Source organism: Amblyraja radiata, chromosome 1 (assembly GCF_010909765.2).
Source record: "Amblyraja radiata isolate CabotCenter1 chromosome 1, sAmbRad1.1.pri, whole genome shotgun sequence".
Lineage (NCBI taxonomy): Eukaryota > Metazoa > Chordata > Chondrichthyes > Rajiformes > Rajidae > Amblyraja > Amblyraja radiata.
The window spans coordinates 67541167-67565848 of record NC_045956.1 but is presented as its reverse complement, the minus strand read 5'-3'; the positions used below and the strand labels follow the sequence as shown (position 1 = coordinate 67565848).

At 44.2% G+C, this 24682-nt stretch overlaps 1 protein-coding gene across 1 annotated transcript; it reads left to right on the top strand.

The window, feature by feature from the left end:
* Nucleotides 1-1861: 1861 nt before the first annotated feature.
* mad2l1 (mitotic arrest deficient 2 like 1) lies at nt 1862-21827 on the top strand. Its single transcript, XM_033023601.1, has 5 exons — nt 1862-1998; nt 12966-13112; nt 16980-17100; nt 19564-19667; nt 20781-21827. Exons 1-5 carry the CDS (start codon nt 1926-1928, stop codon nt 20951-20953), a joined length of 618 nt encoding a protein of 205 aa, XP_032879492.1. The 5' UTR covers nt 1862-1925; the 3' UTR covers nt 20954-21827.
* The last annotated feature ends 2855 nt before the right edge of the window (nt 21828-24682 follow it).

Genomic DNA, 24682 nt, shown 5'->3' with positions numbered 1-24682 from the left:
TTTCAGCCTTCTTCTGAGTTCTCGGAAGACACTGCAGAATGTCTTTCCTCTTCTTCCCGACGTCATTTGTGCCGACATGCACTACCACTTCCAATTGCTCACCTTCACCCTTAAGGATGCCCTGCCATTGGTCCGTGACATCCTGGATCCTGGCACCCGGGAGGCAACACACAACCCTTGAATCCCGCCTGTTACTGCAGAAACCCGTCTGTACCTCTCACAATGGAGTCCACGACTACCATGGCTCTGCCTGACGTCTCTCGTTAGTTTTGCCTCAGTGCCGCATTTTGACTCACAGACCTGTCCGCCGCTCATAATGGCATTGTCTCCTGTCCCGACAGCTTCCAAGAGGGTGAACCTGTTTTCAAGAGGTACATCCCCCAGGGTCTCCTGTACTCCAAGCTTCATTCCCTTCCTCATCGTCACCCACCTTCTCTCTTTGGGTATCTTCAGTGTAACGATCATACTGTAGATCCTGTCCAGGAAACTCCCATTTTCACGGATGATCCTGAGGTCATTAAGTTGCTTCTCCAGTGCTCCCAACATGGTCCTTCAGGAGCTGAACCTGGACACACTTTCCACAGTTGTAGCAGCCAGAGGCACCATCAGTGTCCCTGACCTCCCACATTCTGCAAGCCTCATATTGAATCAGCTTACCCATCATATCTTCACCACAGCGGAGAGAAGAAAGGAAAAAGGAGGAGCCCGAGGGCTGAGGGAGAGGTAGGAAGGGGAGGAGACAGCAAGGGTTAACAGAATTGTGAGAATTCAATGTTCATGCCACCAGGATGCAGACTCCCCTAGCGGAATATGAGGTGCTGTTCCTCCAATTTCCAGTGTTGCTCACTCTGACCGATATAGATCAGCTGACATCTAGAGCAGCGGATCAGCTGTTTGTTGGGTGAAAACCAGAAGTAGGCGAGGCTGCAGGCAGCATCAAAGGTCCTATATCTAGCAAGATAGTCCACTCGACGAAAAAGACGTAGTACGGTCATGGGCAGGTTCATGGGAAATTTTAGGGCCCCATTTCTGTAACCGGCTTCCGTCTCCGCACCAAAGATCCCATAGCGGAGCAAAGATACTAGTGCGGAGACGGAAGCCGGTTACAGAAACATCCTGGTAAAAATAAAAAATTTCTAATTTCCAGAATTATAATTTATTAACACAAACTGTTGCCCCGCAACGTTGATTACACTTTGGTCGGGTTACTGAAATGGATGAAAGAAAGGCCCACGTTCCGCTCCGTTGCGTTCCGTTGCGTACACGTCTGCCCATTGCGTACACGTCGACCATTGCGTACACGTCTGCCCATTGCGTACACGTCAGCCCATTGCGTACACGTCAGCCCATTACATTAGCAGGAGTGCCAGTGTCTGTCTGTCTTGCAGGTACACAAAATTGCTGGGGAAACTCAGCGGGTGCAGCAGCATCTATGGAGCGAAGGAAATAGGCGACGTTTCGGGCCGAAACCCTTCTTCAGACTGATGGGGGGTGGGGAAAGAAAGAAGGAAAAAGGGAGGAGGAGGAGGAGCCCGAGGGCGGGCGGATGGGAGGGTGGGAGGAGACAGCTAGAGGGTGAAGGAAGGGGAGGAGACAACACGGGCTAGCCAAATTGGGAGAATTCAATGTTGATGCCATAAGGACGCAAGGACCCCAGATGGAATATGAGGTGCTGTTCCTCCAATTTCCGCTGTTGCTCACTCTGGCAATGGAGGAGACCCAGGACAGAGAGGTCGGATTGGGAATGGGAGGGGAGAGTTGAAGTGCTGAGCCACCGGGAGGTCAGGTAGGTTATTGCGGATCCGCGATAGGATCTTTGGGCAGCACCGCGCATGCGCGTCCCCGCCCCTTCTCCGTGTTCACCGCGCAGGCGCGAGGCCGCTGACACCGCGCAGACGCATTGGGCGCTGCTCGGTTTGAAAGTGATGGCGGGTAAAGTGGCGACGCGGGAAGGGATCACCCTGCGGGGCAGCGCCGACATCGTGGCGCAGTTCTTCTGTGAGTGGCCGCGCCGGGTCGGGGGGGGGGGGGGGGGGGATGCGGCTGGGGGCTGGGGTCTGGGGCGGGGGAAGCGGCTGGGTCTGGGGCGGGGGGGCTGGGGCTGAGCTGAGGAGGGGAGCGGCCACGGAGCGGGTTACATTACAGTTGTTGCCGGGAGGAGCTGCAGATGCCGGTTTAAACCGGTCTGAAGAAGAGTCTCGACCCGCTCCGTCGCCCCCATTCCTCCCTCCCTCCAGAGCTGCTGCCTGTCCCGCCGAGTTACTCCGGCATTTTGGGCCGCTCTTAGTCTTATCTGTGGTAACAGTTGGGCTGCGTGGTGGCCGGGCGGGCAGGGCCGCATGGATACAACATGAAAACCAGTCGTCCGATGTTCGGTGCAAAAACTACACAAAAGTCCCCACTCGCTCGCTCCCCTCTCACTAGCTTCTCCCCCCCCCCCCCTCACTAGCTTCTCTCCCCCCCCCCTCACTAGCTTCACCCCCCCTCACTAGCTTCTCCCCCCCCCCCTCACTAGCTTATCCCCCCCCCTCACTAGCTTATCCCCCCCCCTCACTAGCTTATCCCCCCCTCACTAGCTTATCCCCCCCTCACTAGCTTATCCCCCCCCCCTCACTAGCTTATCCCCCCCCCTCACTAGCTTATCCCCCCCCCCTCACTAGCTTATCCCCCCCCCCTCACTAGCTTCTCTCCCCCCCCCCCCACTAGCTTCTCCCCCCCCCCCCACTAGCTTCTCCCCCCCCCCCCCCACCTCACTAGCTTCTCCCCCCCCCCCTCACTAGCTCCTCACTCCCACCCAATAGCTCCCCCCATTGGAGGAAATTGGAGAAAAAGGGGTGGGTGATGTTTCGTGTTGGCGCCCTTCCACAGCTGAAGAAACGTCACCCATCCTTTTTCCTCCAGAGATGCTGTCTTTGTGTCTGACATTTATCTAAATAAGTTGTTTAGATTTAATGCCAGATTGAATGGTACTTTAAATTATTGTTTTTATCCATTCACCAGGTTTTTAGTAATGGTGCAATAAATGCAGATATGGGAAAAGTAACTTATGCAGCCTTGTAGTAAAATATTTTACAGTTGTGTCCAAATGCACCATGAGGTAAAGAAAATTAATAATTACAACGATTGAGATCTGTTGGGGAATAAAAGGATGTGGTGATGTTGAGGGAAAGAATTACAAGAGCTGGTACCCAGACAGCTGAAAAAAACAATTTATCTGCCAAGGCGTAAAGGATCTCTTGTTTGTGAACCATTCTAATACTCCTTCCCATTCCCACACTGACCTCCTTCAAATTCTTCTCTCCAGAGATGCTGCCTGAGTTACTCCAACATTTTGTGTCTACCCACACTGACCTTTCTGTCTTGCCAAAGTGGGGCCACATGCAAACTGGAGGAACAGCACCTCATATTCTCCTTGGGTAACGTACAACCCAATGGTATGAATATTAAATTCTCCAGTTTTAGGTAACCTCTAACCTGCACTTTCTCCCCCACAATCCCCGCTTCCTCCTTTCCCCTGTGCCAAACCTACTTTTCGCCTCCGTCACCCTTGCTGATTCATAATCCGCAACTTTTCAAACCTGTCTTACACCTACTATTCTTATCTCTGGCTTGTGTTCCAACTATCTGCCTGTCAAAAAATCTTTTCGCCAGTGTCGACCTATTGCCTGCATTGCTTTGCCCTGCTTCTTCCAGCTTTCTTCACCATTACAATCACTCTGAAGAAGGGTCTCAACCAGAAACGTCACCTATCCACGTTCTCCAGCGATGCTGCCTGACCTGCTGAGTTACTCCAGCACCTTGTGTCCTTTTGTGAAAAACAGCTGGTTGGTGTGAAAAAGAGTCAGCTCTACAACACAGAAACATGCTCTTTTGTGCAGCTCATCAATACCAACAAAGTTATCTCACTGAGGTTAATCCTACTTACCTGCACCTGGCCCATATTACTTCAAACCTTTCCAATCTGTGTACCTGTCCAAGTATCGAGGGTTCCCCACTTCCATTATAGATGAATATAGCTCTCATTAGGGTCTCTCGATATCCTGCAGCTCTGCTCTTGCTCCCCCCCCTCCCAAATCCGTAACAAAAACAGAGTCCCCCTTGTCCTCACCTTCTGCCCCATCAGCTGTCGCATACAGCATATAATCCTCCAACATTTTCGCAACCTCCAACGGGATCCCACTACTGGCTGCATCTTCCCAGCTCCACCCCTTTCTGCTTTCCACAGAGACTGTTCCCTCTGAAACTCCCTGGTCAACTCGTCTCTTCCCACCCAAACCACCCCCTCCCCAGGTACTTTCCCCTGCATCTGCAGGAGATGCAACACCTGTCCCTTTATCTCCCCCCTTGACTCCATCCAAGGACCCAAACAGTCTTTCCAGGTGAGGCAGAGGTTCACTCCTCCAACCTCATCTACTGTATCCGCTGTTCCAGGTGTCAACTTCTCTACATCGGTGAGACCAGGCGCAGGCCCAGCAGTATGAACATTGACTTCTCTATCAGATAGCCCTTGCTTTCCCTCTCTATCTCCCCCCCCCCTTCCCAGTTCTTCCACTAGTCTTACGGTCTCCGACTACATTCTATCTTCGTCCCGCCCCCTCCCCTGACATATGTCTGAAGAAGGGTCTCGACCCTAAACATCACCCATTCCTTCTTTCCAGAGAATCTGCCTGACCCGCTGAGTTACTCCAGCATTTTATGCCTGCCTTTGATTTAGACCAGCATCTGCAGTTCGTTCCTGCACAGGTATTTCTCTGGCAGCTTATTCTATATTAGCACTTCCCTCTAGAAAACAGTTGTCCATAGGTCTTTTTTAATCTTTTCCCTCTCACCTTAAGCCTATGCCTCTAGGTTTGAAATGTCTTGGAAAAGCATCAAACAACGCCTGTTCAAGCACATACAGAGAAAAGTCAACCAGCAAATTGGTTGGCAATTCCTTCCTATAGCGGTGATATAGAGGTTAAACCCGTCGCTGAACATGTGTTTATCCATATGAGACTGAGAGAAGGTGTTTAGTGATCACTGAAATTGTGCCAATTGCGTCAATGTCATGATCTACATTGTCTGCATGCTTCCAGTGGATTTCTGGTATAAACGTTATTTTTCAAGGGTTGGCTGACAGCCTTACTGGCATGATATCTGTGGCAAAACAGAGACGAGGACTGCAGTAGCTGGAATCATGATCAAAACACAATGCTGGAGTAACTCAGTGGGTCAGATAGCATGTGTGGAGGGAATGGATAGGGTCAGGTCAGGACGGAAGAAGGATCCCAATCTGAAACGCCCCCCCTGTCCATTCCCCCTGCAGAGTATAAGAATCAAAAAGTCATTATACAGCTTTAGATGACTGGTTAGATCGCATTTGGAGTATTGTATGCAGTTCTGGTTGCCCATTACAGGGAGGATATGGAGGCTTTGGAAGGGGTGCAGAGATGGTTTACCAGAATAATAGACACAAAATGCTGGAGTAACTCAGCAGGTCAGGCAGCATCTCTGGAGAGAAGGAATGGGTGACGTTTTGGGTTGAGACCCTTCTTCAGACTGATGTCAGGGGAGTGGGCGATACATAGATAAGGAAGAGTATAGATAAGGAAGTGTATGGTGTGAAAACAGGACAAAGGGATTGGAGATCAAAGAAAATGTAGAATAGATCTTGGGAGAAGGTAACAACAAAGCAAACAAAGATAAAATGTAGTCGGAGACAGTAAGACTGGTCGGAGAACTGGGAAGGAGGAGGAAATGGAAATGAGAGAGGGAAAGCAAGCTCCACATGAAGTTAGAGAAGTCAATGTTCATACCGCTGGGATGTAAGCTGTCCAAGCAAAATATGAGGTGTTCTTCCAATTTGTGCTGGGCCTCACTAATATAATATAATAATAATATATCTTTTATTGTCATTGCACGTCAGTGCAACGAGATTTAGTGTGCAGCTCCACTGATGTACAAGAAAGGTAAATAAATACAATACATAAATAAACAAGCTGAATTGATTGACGTGACCATCTGAGGGAGACTGTCCAAAGGGGGTGGGTGGGGGGGCACTCATTAGGGCCGGTTCAGAGCCGCTATAGCTCTTGGGATGAAACTGTTCCTGAGTCTGGAGGTTCGGCGTAGAAGGCCTTATAACGTCTGCCGGAGGGAAGTAGTTGAAACAGACCGTGGCAGGGGTGTGATGAGTCCTTATGGATGCTGAGGGCCTTCCTGAGGCACCGCGTGTGGTAGATGCCCTCCAAGGCTGGTAGCTCTGTCCCGATGATCCTCTGCGCTCTGTTGACGACGCGCTGAAGAGCTCTCCTCTCCGCCTCCGTGCAGCTGAGATACCACACAGAGATGCCATACGTTAGTATGCTCTCTGTGGTGCAGCGGTAGAACGTTGTCAGCAGCTGTTGGGGCAGACCAGTCTTTTTTAATGTCCTCAGGAAGACACTGACAATGGAGGAGGCCCAGGACAGAAAGCTCAGTGTAGGAATGGGAGGGGGAAGTTAAAGTGTTGAGCAACTGGGAGATCAGGTAGGTTTAGGCAGACTGAGGGAGGTGTACAAGACTCCACGCCTGGAACAGCGGATACAGTAGATGAGGTTGGAGGAGGTGCAAGTGAACCTTTGCCTCACCTGAAAAGACTGTCGGGGTCATTGGACGGAGTCGAGGGGGGAGGCATGGGGACAGGTGTTGTGTCTCTTGCGGCTGCAGAGGAAAGTACTTGGGGAGGGTGTGGTTTGGGTGGGAAGGGACGTTGACCAGTGAGTTGTGGAGGGAACAGTCTAAGTGGAGATGGGAAGATGTGGCTAGTGGTGGGATCCCATTGGAGGTGCAGGGAGAGGTTGGGCAGACTTGGATTGATTTTTCTAGAACGCTGGAGGCTGTGGGGAGATCTGATAGAAGTGTATAAAAAATATGATAGACATAGACAGATGGTGGACAGTCAGATTCTTTTTTCCCAGGATGGAAAATTGAATACATTGCCCTGATCGAATATTAGAGGGCATAGCCTTCAGGGAAGAGGGGCAAAATGTAATATATTTTTTAGTGTAAAAAATATTTTCAAAATGTAAAGATGTTCTGTGGGATATGTTTGTTTTTGTTTTTTGCAGAGGGTGGTAAGTTCTTGGAATGCACTGTTGGGGGTGTGGTTGAAGTAGTAATTAGTGGCATTTTTGGATAGGCATACGGGTGTGCAGGAAATGGAAGGGTTTGGGTTATGTGCAGTAATGGTCTTAGCATCATGTTTAGCACAGACATTATGGGCCAAAAGGCCTGCCGGCCCCCCTGGGTTGCTGTGGCACTTGTTTTGATATCTGGGGGCATTTTCTAACCATTTCAAAGATAATGACTGATAAACCAGTTTAACCTCCACTAGGAAGACATAAATAATCTGCCGGAAATAGCAGGGGACCGCGGGTCAAAGGAGTTCGAGGAATTGAGTGAAATCCAGGTTAGCCGGGAAGTGGTGTTGGGTAAATTAAATGGATTAAAGGCCGATAAATCCCCAGGGCCAGATAGGCTGCATCCCAGAGTACTTAAGGAAGTAGCTCCAGAAATAGTGGATGCATTAGTAATAATCTTTCAAAACTCTTTAGATTCTGGAGTAGTTCCTGAGGATTGGCGGGTAGCAAACGTAACCCCACTTTTTAAGAAGGGAGGGAGAGAGAAAACGGGGAATTACAGACCAGTTAGTCTAACATCGGTAGTGGGGAAACTGCTAGAGTCAGTTATTAAAGATGGGATAGCAGCACATTTGGAAAGTGGTGAAATCATTGGACAAAGTCAGCATGGATTTACAAAAGGTAAATCATGTCTGACGAATCTTATAGAATTTTTCGAGGATGTAACTAGTAGCGTGGATAGGGGAGAACCAGTGGATGTGGTGTATCTGGACTTCCAGAAGGCTTTCGACAAGGTCCCACATAAGAGATTAGTTTACAAACTTAAAGCACACGGCATTGGGGGTTCAGTATTGATGTGGATAGAGAACTGGCTGGCAAACAGGAAGCAAAGAGTAGGAGTAAACGGGTCCTTTTCACAATGGCAGGCAGTGACTAGTGGGGTACCGCAAGGCTCAGTGCTGGGACCCCAGCTATTTACAATATATATTAATGATCTGGATGAGGGAATTGAAGGCAATATCTCCAAGTTTGCGGATGACACTAAGCTGGGGGGCAGTGTTAGATGTGAGGAGGATGCTAGGAGACTGCAAGGTGACTTGGATAGGCTGGGTGAGTGGGCAAATGTTTGGCAGATGCAGTATAATGTGGATAAATGTGAGGTTATCCATTTTGGTGGCAAAAACAGGAAAGCAGACTATTATCTAAATGGTGGCCGACTAGGAAAAGGGGAGATGCAGCGAGACCTGGGTGTCATGGTACACCAGTCATTGAAAGTGGGCATGCAGGTGCAGCAGGCAGTGAAGAAAGCGAATGGTATGTTAGCTTTCATAGCAAAAGGATTTGAGTATAGGAGCAGGGAGGTTCTACTGCAGTTGTACAGGGTCTTGGTGAGACCACACATGGAGTATTGCGTACAGTTTTGGTCTCCAAATCTGAGGAAGGACATTATTGCCATAGAGGGAGTGCAGAGAAGGTTCACCAGACTGATTCCTGGGATGTCAGGACTGTCTTATGAAGAAAGACTGGATAGACTTGGTTTATACTCTCTAGAATTTAGGAGATTGAGAGGGGATCTTATAGAAACTTACAAAATTCTTAAGGGGTTGGACAGGCTAGATGCAGGAAGATTGCTCCCGATGTTGGGGAAGTCCAGGACAAGGGGTCACAGCTTAAGGATAAGGGGGAAATCCTTTAAAACCGAGATGAGAAGAACTTTTTTCACACAGAGAGTGGTGAATCTCTGGAACTCCCTGCCACAGAGGGTAGTCGAGGCCAGTTCATTGGCTATATTTAAGAGGGAGTTAGATGTGGCCCTTGTGGCTAAGGGGATCAGAGGGTATGGAGAGAAGGCAGGTACGGGATACTGAGTTGGATGATCAGCCATGATCATATTGAATGGCGGTGCAGGCTCGAAGGGCCGAATGGCCTACTCCTGCACCTAATTTCTATGTTTCTATGTTTCTATGCAGGTAGCTGCCAAATATGTGGATGCCTGCTTTGGCAGCCATTTGACTTTTTTAGTCTGTTTTCAGTGATGGTTAGAATTCAGTTGAACATTGGATATGCCTTTGAGGTTTCTTCTTGTGTTGACTTCAGAAGGGTGGAGAAGAACAAGAGGCCAGAAATGAATGGATACAGATCTTGGTTTACTGTGACTGGGTGCGATTGCGGTGCGAGGGTGACTTGAATGCAATTGCGAGAAGAAAAAAAAGAAAAAGTTCAGTTGTGTGGAGAGAAAGAACATGGAACTAAACTGGTGCTTCTATGAGGAAGTTTCTTATAATCCTTTTCTGTGCATCAGGCAAGTGCATAACATCCAGGAGGGCTCTGAGTGATTGTAGGGTCAAAATGTCAGTGTATATAAGGGATTTGATACGTTTGCAGATGTAGTGCTATGTAGTGATGCAGGATTTGGAAGATAAATCACTGAAGGTTTACTGGCTATCACTATAAATTGGAAAGACGTGCAGATTTTGTAGGCTTTGGTAAATTGTAAAATTGCCCCTAGTGTGTAGGATAGTGTTAGTTTACCAGGTGATTGCTGGTCAGCGTAGACCCAGTGGGTTAACGGTCTGTTTCCACACTATCTCTTAAGGTCTAAAACTGGGAATGGATGACCTTGCTCATCTGAAGATTAGATAGGACATTTATGCCAGCTTTGTTTCGGGTTGCAGGCTAGATTAAGGCAATGTTGTCACATTTGTAACGCTGTTTCATTGTGGTCCAGTAAATATAAGTTATTTGTAAATTGTATAATAGTAGTAAATTGAATAATATTGTAGCCTGACATAATTCTCTTGGGGATGTTGCAAACAAAAAAAGATAATTGTGTTCCATTTAATTTATTGATTCACTTTATTGGACATTCAACATTTGAGTCAGGTGTGCTTTGGGTTCAAGTATTGCCTTTAACTTTGTATTCATAGCTGCAGAGTACAATAATAATGCTTTCCAGATGGAGTGAAATTATGTTATTTTATTTGTTCAGATAAATGTTAAAGAACCTATGTCATTAATTGAAGATTATTTAGATTTGTTTTCTGCTGGAAAAAGGGAAGCAATCTTGTATCTTGTTGTTTAAAAAACATCTGTTGACATGAAAGATTACAGAAACAATAGTATTGTAAACATTGGTCAAAATTACTAAAAAAAATATTTAGTAACTGAAACCAGAGCCGAATGCTGGAAAGACTCAGCAGATCAATCAGCCTCTAGAGGGAAAAGGTGTAATGTGACATTTTGGATTTAGACTCTGTATTAAGACTGAGGAAAGACTGTATTAACAGGAAAGACTGCCGGCATAAAGCAGTGTGAATGGGGATGGGATATCTCTGGTAGGGGATATGTGAAAACAGATGGGGAGGTGATGATCGGCCAGTGGAGATAAACAGGTGAGTGTGTGTAGGAGGTGAGCACAGTGGCTGTGTGTTACCTGAGATTGAAAAATGTGATGTTCATACCATTATGTTGTACGCTACTCGCGATATATACTCGAATCTGCTATAAACACCAACTCCCATACTTCCTCAATCCTGCCTCCTGTAATGGCCGGTTCTCACGGTGCGACCTGATGCAAGATGTCACCAGAGTGAAGTGGTCGTGGTCCAGCACGAGTTCCACACGATATAACGGGGGGTAGATAAAGAGTTCCCACGGTACTCGGCATTTCTGTTATTTGTGCGAGTGACTTGTCCGTCTCCCGATCTTTTCCGTTAATCTTGAATGAACATCGTGGACTGTAGTGTTGTTAATCACGTGGCACAAATGATGTTACTTTTTTTCACACGCTATATTGTTTTTTTTCGCCCGAGCTCTTTAATGAGCTGAAGAATAATCTGGTTTTTTTTTAGACATATGTTGTTTGGTGTGATGCACCTTCTCTCAATATGTGCAAGAAGTCGTCTTTTTATTTTGTCAAATAGGAATAAAGACTGTGTCTCACATTGACCGTGATGATTGTCTTATTTTATTATCTACTGAGAGGTGAAACTTTCAGTCTGAAGAAGGCTCTCGACCCGAAACGCCACCCGTTCCTTCTCTCCAGAGATGCTGCCTGTCCCGCTGAGTTGCTCCAAGCAACTGGTGTCTATCTTCAAAGGACTGACCACCGGGCTGGATGTCGGGGCTGGCGTGTTGCGTTTCACAGACCGAACTGTCCAATTAATAGTAACAGATGGGCACTCCCTCTCTACCACATTCTCTTGCCTTCTCCCCATAACCTCCTGACAGCCGCACTAATCAGGAATGTATCTATCTCTGCCCCTATTCTTCACCCTTTTGACAGTAGTTTTGTTTTATTGGAGACGCGGGAGACAGCGGATGCTGGAATACTGAGCAAAACACGAAGTGCTGGAGGAACTCGGTGCATTTGTGTTTAAGAATTATGATTAGAGGATACCGTTTCGCCATCACTCGGATTACCCGCTTCATTTCCAAAATGTTGCCACCTCTCTTTACTTTGCTTACTGAAGCCTGATCCTTGTCAGACCCAGTGCTCTATCGCCCAGCCTCTCATCTTTCAATCGGGTTCGGCCAGGAAGGAACTGCAGATGCTGGATTAAAACGAAGACAGACACAACATGTAGCTCAGCGGGACAAGCAGCATATCAGAAGGGTCTCGACCCGAAATGTCACCCATTCCTTCTCCCCAGAGATGCTGCCTGCCGTCGAGTTACTCCAGCATTCTCTTTAAACCGGCATCTGCTGTTCCTTCCGACACATGCACAAATAGGCAACTTTTCGGGCCGAAACTTTGCCTATATCCTTCGTTCCATAGATGCTGCTGCACCCGCTGAGTTTCTCCAGCATTTGTGTGTGTGGGTGGGAGTTGGGGGGTGGGGGGGGGAGAGAGATAAGGCAGCCTGAAGAAAGGGTCGCATGTCCATTTCCCTCCGTAGATGCTGCCTGGCCCGCGGAGTTCCTCCAGTCTTAGAAACTGCTTTAGACAAAAAGAGACACAAACTGCTGGAGTAAAATAGCTCAGCAAGTGAGGTACCTGAACACTCAAAAATGAAAAAGAATGAAAATGTGATTATTTCACCTCCCTTCAACTATTTTGTGTTTCAGCATGAGAGGGATTATGACATTAGCGACATTCATCTTGTAGTGATGTGTTAATGAAGAATTGCAGACATCAATCTGATAGTAAAAAATATATTTATTTAACAATGAGGTGAAACAAGCACTGACAATCAAACTGCTCAGTTACTCACCGTTCGCAGGAGTTCCCACGGTACCCGCAAGAGTTATTACGGATATCGCACGGGCCACTGCGTTCATACAATGTTGCAACGCTCACCAAAAAGTGCTCAAGGCACTCTGAGAAATTCAAAAATGTTTGAATTTTCTCCCGACCTTACAAAGTTACACGACTACCTGCCATTAGCGCCACGGAGGTCCTCGGTGGTCCACGAATGCCGTACTGTTATCGCAGGAGGTTCCCACGATGTTAAACTCTTGTTAAGTCTTGCTTCAGGTCGCACCGTGAGAAAGCCCTTTAAGGATGCCATCCCTCTTTCTCAACTTAGTCACTGCCGCATCTGTTCTCAAGATGAGGGTCTCTGTTCTGAGATGCTCTTTATTTTGGAAGTGTGACTTCCTCTCTGCCACAGGTGATGGAGCCCCCATGGATATTTCCTGTATTCCTGGTACATATGCTCAGAACAGAAAATCCTACTCCCCTAGCCTGGACAGAACAAGAGAGTTCCATTGGTTTCACCTTTCATCTCTCAATTAACTCTCTATTGTGTACCGGCAATCTCTCCTGCTTCCCCTCCGTCCTAGTGCATGGTCTCATTCATAGCATGAGTGAATAAATGATTTGACTTTGATTAACAGATGTGGTGAATTGTTTTGTTTTTTTAGCTTATGGCATCAACAGTATTCTGTACCAACGTGGAATCTACCCACCAGAATCTTTCACACGTGTTCAGAAGTATGGACTTACAATGCTTGTTACAACAGATCTTGTCCTTAACAATTATCTGAAGAATGTAGTTGGCCAGCTAAAAGGTATTACTTAATTCATTTTCAATTTTGCTGCAGGAATTTGACCATTTTCTAGAATGTTTTTTAATAGTTGAGTGCTAGGTCTAATTTGTTATGACTTAATTTTCAACCTTGGATTTCATAGATGTGAAAAACCAAACCAAAATATGTTATTCCCATTACTTTTGGTTCAATCTTATTATGAAAGAAATTATGTAAAATGTTCAAGTACACAAAACAACCTAAATCTGGCAGGATATCAGCTAATTGACAAGTTTTAATGTAATGGTTCTCTAAATTGAGTAATTACAACTGGTGATCAAAGATCATATCCCATGGATGATCCAGTGCTGATCCAGGTACCTATCTTGCTCCAGAAGCAGGTGTACTGTAATGGTGGGCAAAAGTCTGATCATTGTATGAAACTGGGGGATTGGTTGCTTAATGGTATTGACTGCAACTTTGAAGAACTGGTGCAGGCAGAATGAATTGCAAAGTACTTTAATCGCACTTTCTGCTTTGGCTCCCAAATCACTTTGGTTAACTCCCCAAGGTTGAGTTAAATATATAAAGCTGCTCTATGTTGGAGCTGATTTTGTCAAGACGTTGTGCCAAGTTAAAATCATCACATTTCATGAACGATATAAAGCCCTTAAAAAGAATTAGGATAAAACTTAACAGGATAAAGGGACTAAATTATGTATATAGACTAGAAAACCTATTATTATTCTTAGAGACAGCTAAAGGCAGATTAAAGATATGCATTATTTCCACTGGGTTCAAGGTTGGCAATTTGAAGGTATATATTTAATACAACATTTAATCCATTTAATGACAAGAGTATGTAGTCAGGTGCAACCTACAATGTATGTGAATTGTTTTTCTTCTTGCTCCCGATCTCAGCATTAGTCACGTCCCGATTCTGCTTCTGATGCTGGCCCATTCTACACGTATCTGGTCTCTGCATCACTTTCTTTATCTTGAACTTCCTGTTTTATTTGCTGGTGTCATTGTGTACAAATCATAAACATTGAGATGGAAAGGGTAAAATAGTACAATTAAGTGAGACAAGCTTGATCAACAAATCTTACAAGGTGATGAATGCAAGAAACTGATTAGTCTAGTATGTTGATCCATTCTAACATTATATATAATATTGTATGTGGTACACTGTCATCAACTGTTTAGAAGTGGGGTGCTTCTCATCCATCCCGATAAGATGCTTTCTATGCTACATCTGAAGAATTTGTAAGAGTCATTGAGATAATGCAGACTTTCCTTAGAATTCTCAAGATGCAGAGGCATTAGTGTGCTTCACTGTTGTAATTGAATCAAAACATTTTTTTGATATTTATACTTTGGAACATGATGCTCGCAACCATTTGCACTTCAGCACTATTATAACAAACTGGATCATGTACTCCACTCCGCTTCCTGAAGTCAATGGCCAGTTCCTTTCCTTTGTTAACATCGAGGGATGCTACTTACCATGCTACTAAGCTCTATCTTCATCCCATGCTCCCTCTTTTTATTGATCGGGCCACAAAAGTGGGTGGTTTTGCAGATAATGAAGATTATTGTAAAAAATTGCAGCAGGATCTTGATCGATTGGCCAGGTGGGCTGTGGAATGGTTGATGGAAATGTGAGGTGGTGCATTTTGGGAAGTGTAACATGGGCAGGGCCTACACAGTGAATGGTAGGGCTCTGGGGAGTGTTCTGGAGCAGAAGGATCGAGGAGTGCATGCATGGTTCTTTGAAGGTGGAGACGCAGGTAGATAGGGTCAAAAAGGCGTTTGTCACATTGGCCTTCACCAGTCAGAGTAATGAGTATAGAAGTTGGGAGGTCATGTTGCAGTTGTGTAAGACGTTGGTGAGGCTGTATTTAGAATATTGTGCTCAGTTCTGGGCACCATGTTATAGAAAAGATGTGAAGCTGGAAAGGGTACAGAGAAGATTTACAAGGATCTTGCCAGGGTTAGAGGGTCTGAGCTATAGGGAGAGGTTGAGTGGGCTGGGACTCTATTCCTTCCTTGGGGAATGAGGGGTGATCTTATTGGGGTGTATAAAATTATGAGAGGAATAGATCGGATAGATGCATAGTCTCTTGCCCAGAGTGGGAGAATCGATGACCAGAGGACATAATAATAATAATGGATGGGATTTATATAGCGCCTTTCTAGAATACTCAAGGCGCTTTACATCGCATTATTCATACACTCCTCAGTCACACTCGGTGGTGGTGAGCTACTTCTGTAGCCACAGCTGCCCTGGGGCAGACTGACGGAAGCGTGGCTGCTAATCTGCGCCTACGGCCCCTCCGACCACCACCAATCGCTCACACACAGGCAAAGGTGGGTGAAGTGTCTTGCCCAAGGACACAACGACAGTATGCACTCCAAGCGGGATTCGAACCGGCTACCTTCCGGTCGCCAGCCGAACACTTAGCCCATTGTGCCATCTGTCGTCCCACTGAAACATAGGTTTCAGGTGAAGGGGAAAAGATTTAATAGGAATCTGAGGGGGTAACTTTTTCTCACAAAGTGTGGTGGGTGTATAGAACAAGCTGCCAGAGGAGGTAATTGCGGCTGGTTTGATCCCAACATTTAAGAAACAGACGGGTACATGGATAGGACAGGTTTGGAGGGAATGGACCAAATGCAGACAGGTGGGACTAGTGTGGCTGGGACATGTTGGCTGGTGTGGGCGAGTTGGGCTGAAGGGCCTGTTTCCACACTGTATCACTCTGACTCTGAGGTCTGACCCACTACAGTAGTATCATCTGCAAATTTCTAAATGGAGTTAGAGCAAAATCTGTCCGCAGTCATGAGTGTATAGAAAAAATAATGCTATTGGTTTATTATTGTCACATGTACTCGGATGCAATGGAACATTTGTTTTTGTGTGTTGACCAGGCAAATCATACTGTATTTGCTTGGAAAGTAAAGTGCAGAAAAAGATAAGGCAAGCAGTGCGGAATATAGTGTTACAGCTACAAGAGTGCAGATTTTAAAAAGTGCAAGGGCCAGGGTGAGCTACATTGGGAGATCGAGACTGCATGCTCAGCATATGAGAAGTCTGTTCAAGAGTCTGATAACAACAGGGCAGAAACTGTTCTTGAATCTGGTGGTATGTGTTTGCAAGCTTTTGTATCTTCTACTTGATGGAACATGGGAAAGGGGAGAATGACTGGAGTATGAGCTGGCCTTGATTACTTTCCCGAAGCAGCATGAAGTGTACAGTAAGAGGCAGGGTACGGTGTTGAGAATTATGGAGGACGTTTTATCGTCTGTCCTTACTGATTGCAGTTTATGGGTCAGGAAGTCAAGGATCAAGTTGCAGAAAGTCTAGGAGTTTGGCAATTAGTTTGGTTGGGCCTAGGGGCCTGCTTTTGTGCTATGTAGCTATGATTCTCACTTCTGTAAATTGCAGTATTGAAGACGGCTATAATCAATAATTTGTGTTTGGAAAATATATCTCCAGTTGTAAATCTCCAATCTTGCAAACAAAATGGTGTTTGATTATTGCGTATAATTACATGTGAAAATATTTTGTTCAAACAACCAGTTCTTGATGGTATTAATTTTTCCACATAATATTTGATTAAAATTGACATTCAATCATAACAAGCATTAATTAACGAGCATTAATAGTTTTGCTTCTGGACTGTAAAGTTTATCATCTCAAGATTAGGATGGTGGAATATTGTGCAAAGAGTATTGGAGTAACAGGCGGCATATGCGGAGGAAAAGGACAGACATTACAGCCCTTGAAATATCAACTGTCCATTGTCCTTCACACATGCTGGGTTAATCCAAAAGCTTGTGTTTTGCTGTTAGAAAATGGTTCTGGATTATTGTTGTTATTCCTTTCCACTTTTTTTATTGTTTCAGATTGGTTATGTAACCACTTTGTCCAAAGGCTTGTGGTGGTTGTCAACAGCATTGAAACCAATGAGGTGTTAGAAAGATGGCAGTTCGACATTGAGTGTGACAAAACCATGACTGAAAACAGGTAAATCTTGAGAACTATTCCACATTAGAGGTTCCATGTTACAAATTTAAGTTAATCATAAAATGGGTTACTTGTTGCCGATGTGGTTTAGATAATAGATCTGTCTTGATACACCAGGGTCAGAACTGCCGCGAACCTTTTGCAAATATCCCTTTTAACTGGAACCATGTGTTATGCAAGAAAAGTGTCAACCAGTAAATAATGTTTATAAATTATCTGTTAGCTGAAGATTGCTTAATGTGACTTGGCAAATCCATATTACACATTTACATACAAGTGTGAGATATGGAAACACTGGCTCTTGTATTAATTGCCAGTAATTGTATTTATACATTTCCCCGACAAGTGAACATTCTAATTCACTTGTTACCAATGCAATATTATGAATGTTTAAGTGTTGGGTGACAGGGATGGGTGGAGTGAAGCATGGACTGAACTCTTCCCCTCAGATCTGGTTATTCATCTCATTATCAAGGATTTTTGAGGTTACTGTTCTGAGAGTTTTTGTTGTCGGCTTTCTTTGAATAATCATGCATCAAAACAATAGCTCCAAATCATGATTTAAAGGTAAAAAAGAGCCAGGGTTGTACGAGTCATTTAATTTTTTTACTTCCAGAACCGTTGCCCACCCAGAGTACATTGTCTTGACTATTTAGAATAGAATAGAAATAATTTTATTGCCACACAACCAAGGTCGGTGGTATTTGGGTTGCCAGCAGCGATACAATAATAAAGAACACAACCACATTAAAATTTTACACAAACATCCACCACAGCATTCATCACTGTGGTGGAAGGCACAGAGCTTGGCCAGTCCTCCTCCATTTTCCCCCATGGTCGGGACCACCACCCTCTACAGCCGTTGCTGCGGGCATCCAGATGGTAAGGGACAAAGTCAAAGTCAAGGTGAGTCCAGGATCGGCTCTTCCCAACCAGAGACCGCGGCTTCAGGCTGGTGTAGGCCGCAGGCCGGCGGTCAAAATGTTAAAGTACCTGCCGTGCCGCAGCCGGAAGCACCACAGTCTGCAGGGCCGGCGGTCGAAGCTCCCCTCCTGGGGTGATGTTAAGTCCATACCGCGCCCGCGTTAGAAGACGGCCGCGGGCCGGCGGTGGAAGCTTCTTCCACCCGGGTCCCCAACGTGAGATCCCGGGCTGTAGACGCCGCACCAGCTGGAGTTCTGCAGACCGCGGCTTCAGGCTGCCGCGGGCCAGCGTAACGGAGCGCTCCCCTCCAGCGAGGTCTCACCCGCGCCGCGCCGAGAGTCCACGCTGAGCCCGCCGCTGAAGCTCCGGGCGCGTCTCCGGGAAAGTCGGCGCCGATCCATGCTGTTAGGCCACGGGGGAGGCGGCCTGAAAAAGTCGCCTCTCCATGGAAGAGGCGGCCGAACGGTTTCCCCCTTACCCCCCACACATAACACACCAAGAAACATCAAAAACAGACTTTTAAACATACTAAAAAAATTTAAAAAGTTGAAAAAAAGACGGACACGCTGCCGACAGGCGCTGCCAGTGCAGCGCCCCCATAACATCACATTTACACCAGAACAACCAATTGCTTCCTCAATCCCATTCCATTAACCTGCTGACACCCAACTTTGCTTGCTGGGCTCCATGTTAGCTGATGTTGATAACTGCTCCCACTATTGTTATTGTTCTCTTACTTTAACTTTTTCCATGCCATCGTTAATAATTTTCTCAAAAATAAGTTCAAAAGTGATCAGAGCAGAATTAGGTCATTTGGCCAATCAAGTTTACTCCGCCATTCAAACAGGGCTGATCTATCTTAACCTCATTCTCCGGCTTTCTCCCCATAACTCATGGCACCTGTCAGTAACACAAGAGTAACACCTACTCTTGACTCCTTTGCTTTTGCAAATGACCATCCAAACTCCAAACCATAATAAGACAGACATAATAAGAAAGTTGATCACCAGATTGATAGAAAAACTAAATTTGTCATTATTAACAGACATGAGAGTTTTGACTTATGAACCTCAACCAAGAAAGTCTACTTGGAGTTTTCACAAGTTCAATCTTCAAATCAGATAATTACTTCCCAGAAATACAATTAAATCATTTTAAACACAGAGATCCCTAAGTATTTGAAATAGGCTTTCAAATGTAAATAACTTGAATCGGGGCAAAAAATGTAATGATCAAGATGGTGAATAAAGTATGGATGTAATTTTGGGAGTTTGATTTTGTCTCATTGAATTTGAAGCCAACAACACAGTGATGATGGAGACATGATAAATGTTAAGTGCTGTCAAAGTTGGTTATAACAAGACCTAGAGTGGCAAAATAAATTTGGCAGTTAGCTTTTTAACGTTCTTATTTATGAGTTAAAGGGCATTTGTAGTTTCAGAAGGTGCATTGTTTCAATATTTGAAATTGAACACCAGAGATTTAAAGACTAATGTTATTTGGCTAGTTCATTTGTTCAATCTAATTGTGTTATTGCAGCGAAGCAAGGGAAAAATCGGAGAAAGCAATTCAAGATGAAATCCGGTCCGTCATCAGACAGATCACTGCCACGGTAACTTTCCTGCCATTGCTCGATGCTGCATGTAAGTGAATATTCTTAATTTATATTAAAATTGTTTCATTTGTTACTGGTTATTTGATTATCTTTCCATAGTACACTCAATACTGAAGATGAACTATTAATTGCTGTACTTTTGCTAGTTTACAAGTGTCGAGTGAAAACAATGCTCTATAATTGGAGACACAAAGAACTGCAGATGTGGATTTAGCCCCATTACCCTGCCCTTTCTCCTTCCCCTGTCCCACCTATTACCTTCCCTCTGGCTTCACATTTCACTTCTCCTTGCTTGTCTTGCACCCTCTGTCTCCTTTTCATTTCTGTCCATCCATCTGCCGATTACACTCCCTCACCTGTATCTACCTATTACTTGCCAGGCTTTGTCCCATCTCCACTTTTCCAGCTATCTCCCCTACGACAATTGGTTTGAAGAACGGTTCTGACACAAACTATCGCCTGTTCATGTTGGCCAGAGACATTGCCTGACCCCCTGAGTTATTCCAGCACTTTGTGCTCTGTAATTATCTTAATTTTATTGTTCTGTTAGGCTTTTCTTAGTCTGAAGTTTTCATTTGAGTTAGGAAGCAATCTGCCTCAGAATCTTGCATATATCAGGGCTCTCGCTTAACTTTTTTCCCCTATTGCCAGCCGGGCAACCTCAGCAGCTTTTTAGGTTGCCAAATGACAGTTTAGATGGTCATTTAAGATGGCTTGTATGACGTGTGCGATAATGTGCTCGGACGAAGGCAGATTATTATCTGAATGGTGTCAGATTAGGAAATGGGGAGGTGCAACACAACCTGTACATCAGTCACTGAAAGTAAGCATGCAGGTACAGCAGGCAGTGAAGAAAGCTAATGGCATGTTGGCCTTTATTGCGAGAGGATTTGAGTTTAGGAGCAAGGAGGTCCTACTGCAGTTGTACAGGGCACTGGTGAAACCGCACCTGGACTATTGTGGAAGTACAGCATAGGTTCACCAGGTTAATTCCCAGGATGGTGGGATTGACATATGATGAAAGAATGGGTCGACTGGGCTTGTATTCACTGGAATTTAGGATGAGATCTACTTGTCTGTACTTGGGCCTGTACTGACCATCTATTTTAATTTTTAATTTGCAACACTTTTGGTTTTGCAGGCTCTTTTGATCTACTGATATATACAGATAAAGATCTGGAAGTACCAGAAATGTGGGAAGAATCGGGACCACAATTTATAAACAATTCTGAAGAGGTTCGTCTGCGATCTTTCACCACCACCATACACAAAGTAAACAGTTTGGTTGCGTACAAAAAAATTGATTCTTATTAATGAAGCGTGATGTACAGAATTGCCTTGTATATTAAACTGTGTATTTATACAGATGTTCTACCGTTTAATGGTTTCACTTTAGTTTTTGTGTTCTTGATAATGTATCAACTGTCTTATATTTGTCTAATTTGTTTGCCATTTTTAAAACTGCAGTTTCTCTAGAGTTGAAGAATTTTCTTTAACTTTTGTTTCCCAAGCTGTACAATTCGTAGATGTTTTAACAATGTGTAACTAACAGCTTTTGCATTAGAGATGAGTTTTAATGAGACAATTTATAGACTGGCATTTATTTCAGAGGTTTGGGAGCTTAAAATAGACTGGTGGTTCTTAATCATGTGCTGAAGGACGAGGCGGAAGTACAACTGCTTGTGCTTTTATAGCTTTTAATATATGTAATCTCAGTTCACTGATTCTTCTCCACTCCACCAAAATCCGTGTTTTATATTGGGGGGTTTTTTCTTCCCAGTAAGCAAATATAGTCTTCATCTATAAATTGATCTGAGGTTGGTTTAATTAAAAATCATTTTAGAATTGTGTTTTGAAAATGGTATGGTTAGTCTGATTATTAAGAATCAGGTTGATGGCATCTGCCACTGGATTTGACTAGAACATTTCAACTCTCATTGATTTTGAATAATCCAGTGTGCCTTCAGCAGACCTGGTGATAGCATCAGTTCCTCTCTGACGGAACAGATAATCTTCCTAGCAGACCAAAATCTTTAATTATTGCAGTCATATAAACATATGTTTGCAGTAGATGTAGTGTACTGTTGTATGTGCTCTTTGACAACTTGTAATTGGATTTCTTTGTTATTGCATATTTGTTACTATCTTTACATGATATAAATTAAAATCATTGGTTAATACAGTCTAAGGGAATGTTTATTTGTTTATATTAAAAATGTAATTATGTTAAACTTTACCTGCTATCTATGCCTCTTGAATTATCCTGCTACAGGTAAAAATTTCTGAGGAAAGTCTTGGTTAATTTATGAAGGATTCAAAAATGTCTAGAAGCGAGCAACAAAACTGCTCAAACTATAATGCCATTTTGCTACCTTCATTCCCATTCACTGTGTGAAAGAAGGAAGACATGCAAGCTTAGACATAAGAAACTGCAGGTGCTGGAAACTTGAACAAAAAAAACTGCTGGATGAACTCGGTGGGTCAGGCATATCTGAAATGGACAGATGTTTCAGGTTGACCTGAGTTCAGATCAGAAACATCATCTGTTTATTTCACTACACAGATGCAAGCAAATGGGCGTAAGGGATCTATTCAAAAAAGCTAGTAAGCATATATCTCCTCAATCTTTGACTTCAACTCACAACTGTGTTGATGATATGCCATTAGAATACAACAAAACAATTGTACAGAAATTTGGAATTAATAATTTTAGTAGCCTATCCCAGCAGAGGCTATGTATAGCCTCTTTTTTTATTGCAAATTAGTTCAAACAGTGAACATCATTCCTGTGTTTTACAAAATAAGTGAAAAGACCTTTTTATACATGAGCAGAGCATTTAAATCACAGTAACATCTCTGAAGATTTGGCGTGATGTGACGATGAGTATGGTCATTTTGATTTCATTTTTGTTTTACGTTAATAATTTGCTTTAAAATGTAGGATTTCAGTGTAAAAGATTTGGCTTTTAAAAAGCCAGTATGTCATAGTTTGGAAATGTATTTTAAGGTTTATACATGGAATAGAAATGTGTGATGGACAGTGATTACTGAGCAATTTTCATGCAACCAGCATGTTCCCTTTCTCATGCATGCATAGATTGCATATTCTGCATTTTCTTTAAACTACATCTGCAGGATTAGCATACTGAGTCTTTTCCAACTTTGGGGCTGATAGAAGCGTGGAACATGACTTCAGTGTCCTTTATAGGCTGGCTTTCTGGGTGGACTCAGCATGTCCTTCAACGTCAGTTTTTAAAGCTGAAATGGCACAGGATGATGGATATCCACTGATTTTATAAGCACCAACAAATGTGCTATATTCGGTTTTACATTTCAGTTGGATTAACCCTTAAAAATTTATCAACTAACTATTCCTTTTTCAGATATTACTACTTCAAGCAGATGTCATGATTCAGTAAACCTAATAAGCTGCATTGTTGAGATTAGTATAACTTTCGGAGACATTTTGATAGATTTGTTGGTAAAATCAAGCATCAAATATAAAGACTTAGAAATAGCAGTGAGAATGATTGACAACATAGTGCTTACTGTGGTTAAATTGGGCTGGAAATGTTGGTGTACTTGCACATGCTGTTAAGTGCTGCAGACGGAGTTGTACACTTTGCCCAAGTCTTCAGTTTCACTACACCAGTGTCTTAATGGTGTGATTCAACATTCAAAGCCAATGTGCACTTCCCACCACTAGGAAAAGTTAATATTGGCCTATTTGAGTGAATGAATTATCGTATCATCGAGTACAAGGCTGCATCGGGGGAAAAAAATTTGCTTGAAAAGAGGTGGGGGTTACCTTGCTGCTTGGTTATGCAGATTCTATATTCTAGATTAGTCCAGTTATCAGGCTATGGGGGGGAAGGTAGGAGAATGCGGATAAGAGGGAAAGATAGATCAGCCAATTTTGAATGGTGGAGTAGACTTGATGGCCTAATGGCCTAATTCTGGTCAGGTGCAGGAGTAGGCCATTTGGCCCTTCGAGCCAGCACCGCCTTTCAATGTGGTCATGGCTGATCATCCCCAATCAGTATCCCGTTCCTGCCTTTTCCCCATATCCCCTGACGTCGCTATTTTTAAGAGCCCTATCTAGCTCTCTTGAAAGCATGCAGAGAACCTGCCTCCACCACCTTCTGAGGCAGAGAATTCCACAGGCTCACCACTCTCTGTGAGAAGTGTTTCCTCATCTCCGTTCTAAATGGCTTACTCCTTATTCTTAAACTGTGGCCCCTGGTTCTGTACTCCCCCAACATCGGGAACAGGTTTCCTGCCCCTAACGTGTCCAAGCCCTTAACAATCTTGTATGTTTCAATGAGATATCCTCTCATCCTTCTAAACTCCTGAGTGTACAAGCCCAGCTGCTCCATTCTCTCAGCATATGACAGTCCCGCCATCCCGGGAATTAATCTTGTAAACCTACGCTGCACTCCCTCAATAGCAAGAATGTCATTCCTCAAATTATGGGACCAAAACTGCACACAATATTCCAGGTGTGGTCTCACTAGGGCTCTGTACAACTGCAGAAGGACCTCTTTGCTCCTATATTCGATTCATCTAGTTATAAAGGCCAACATGCCATTCGCTTTCTTCACTGCCTGCTATACCTGCATGCTTACTTTCATAGACTGATGTACAAGGACGCCCAGATCCCGTTGTACTTCCCCTTTTCCCAACTTGTAACGCCATTTAGATAGTAATCTGCCTTCCTGTTTTTGCTACCAAAGTGGATAACCTCACATTTATCCGCATTAAACTTCATCTGCCATGCATCTGCCCACTCCTCCAACCTGTCCAAGTCACCGTGCATTCTCATAGCATCCTCCTAATAGTTCACACTGCCACCCAGCTTTGTGTCATCTGCAAATTTGCTAATGTTACTTTGAATCCCTTCATCCAAATCATTGATGTACAGTGGCTTGCAAAAGTTTTCATACCCCTTGAACTTTTCCACATTTTGTCACATTACAACCACAGACGTAAATGTATTTTATTGGGATTTTATGTGATAGACCAACATAAAGTGGTGCATAATTG

What these genes read in the sequence shown, in the direction of transcription:
- mad2l1 (XM_033023601.1), top strand. Translation starts at nt 1,926, where the DNA reads ATGGCGGGTAAAGTGGCGACGCGGGAAGGGATCACCCTGCGGGGCAGC. An exon ending in TGTAGTTGGCCAGCTAAAAG is followed by an intron (nt 13,113 to 16,979) that starts GTATTACTTAAT and finishes TTATTGTTTCAG; the next exon opens with ATTGGTTATGTAACCACTTT. An exon ending in AAAACCATGACTGAAAACAG is followed by an intron (nt 17,101 to 19,563) that starts GTAAATCTTGAG and finishes GTGTTATTGCAG; the next exon opens with CGAAGCAAGGGAAAAATCGG.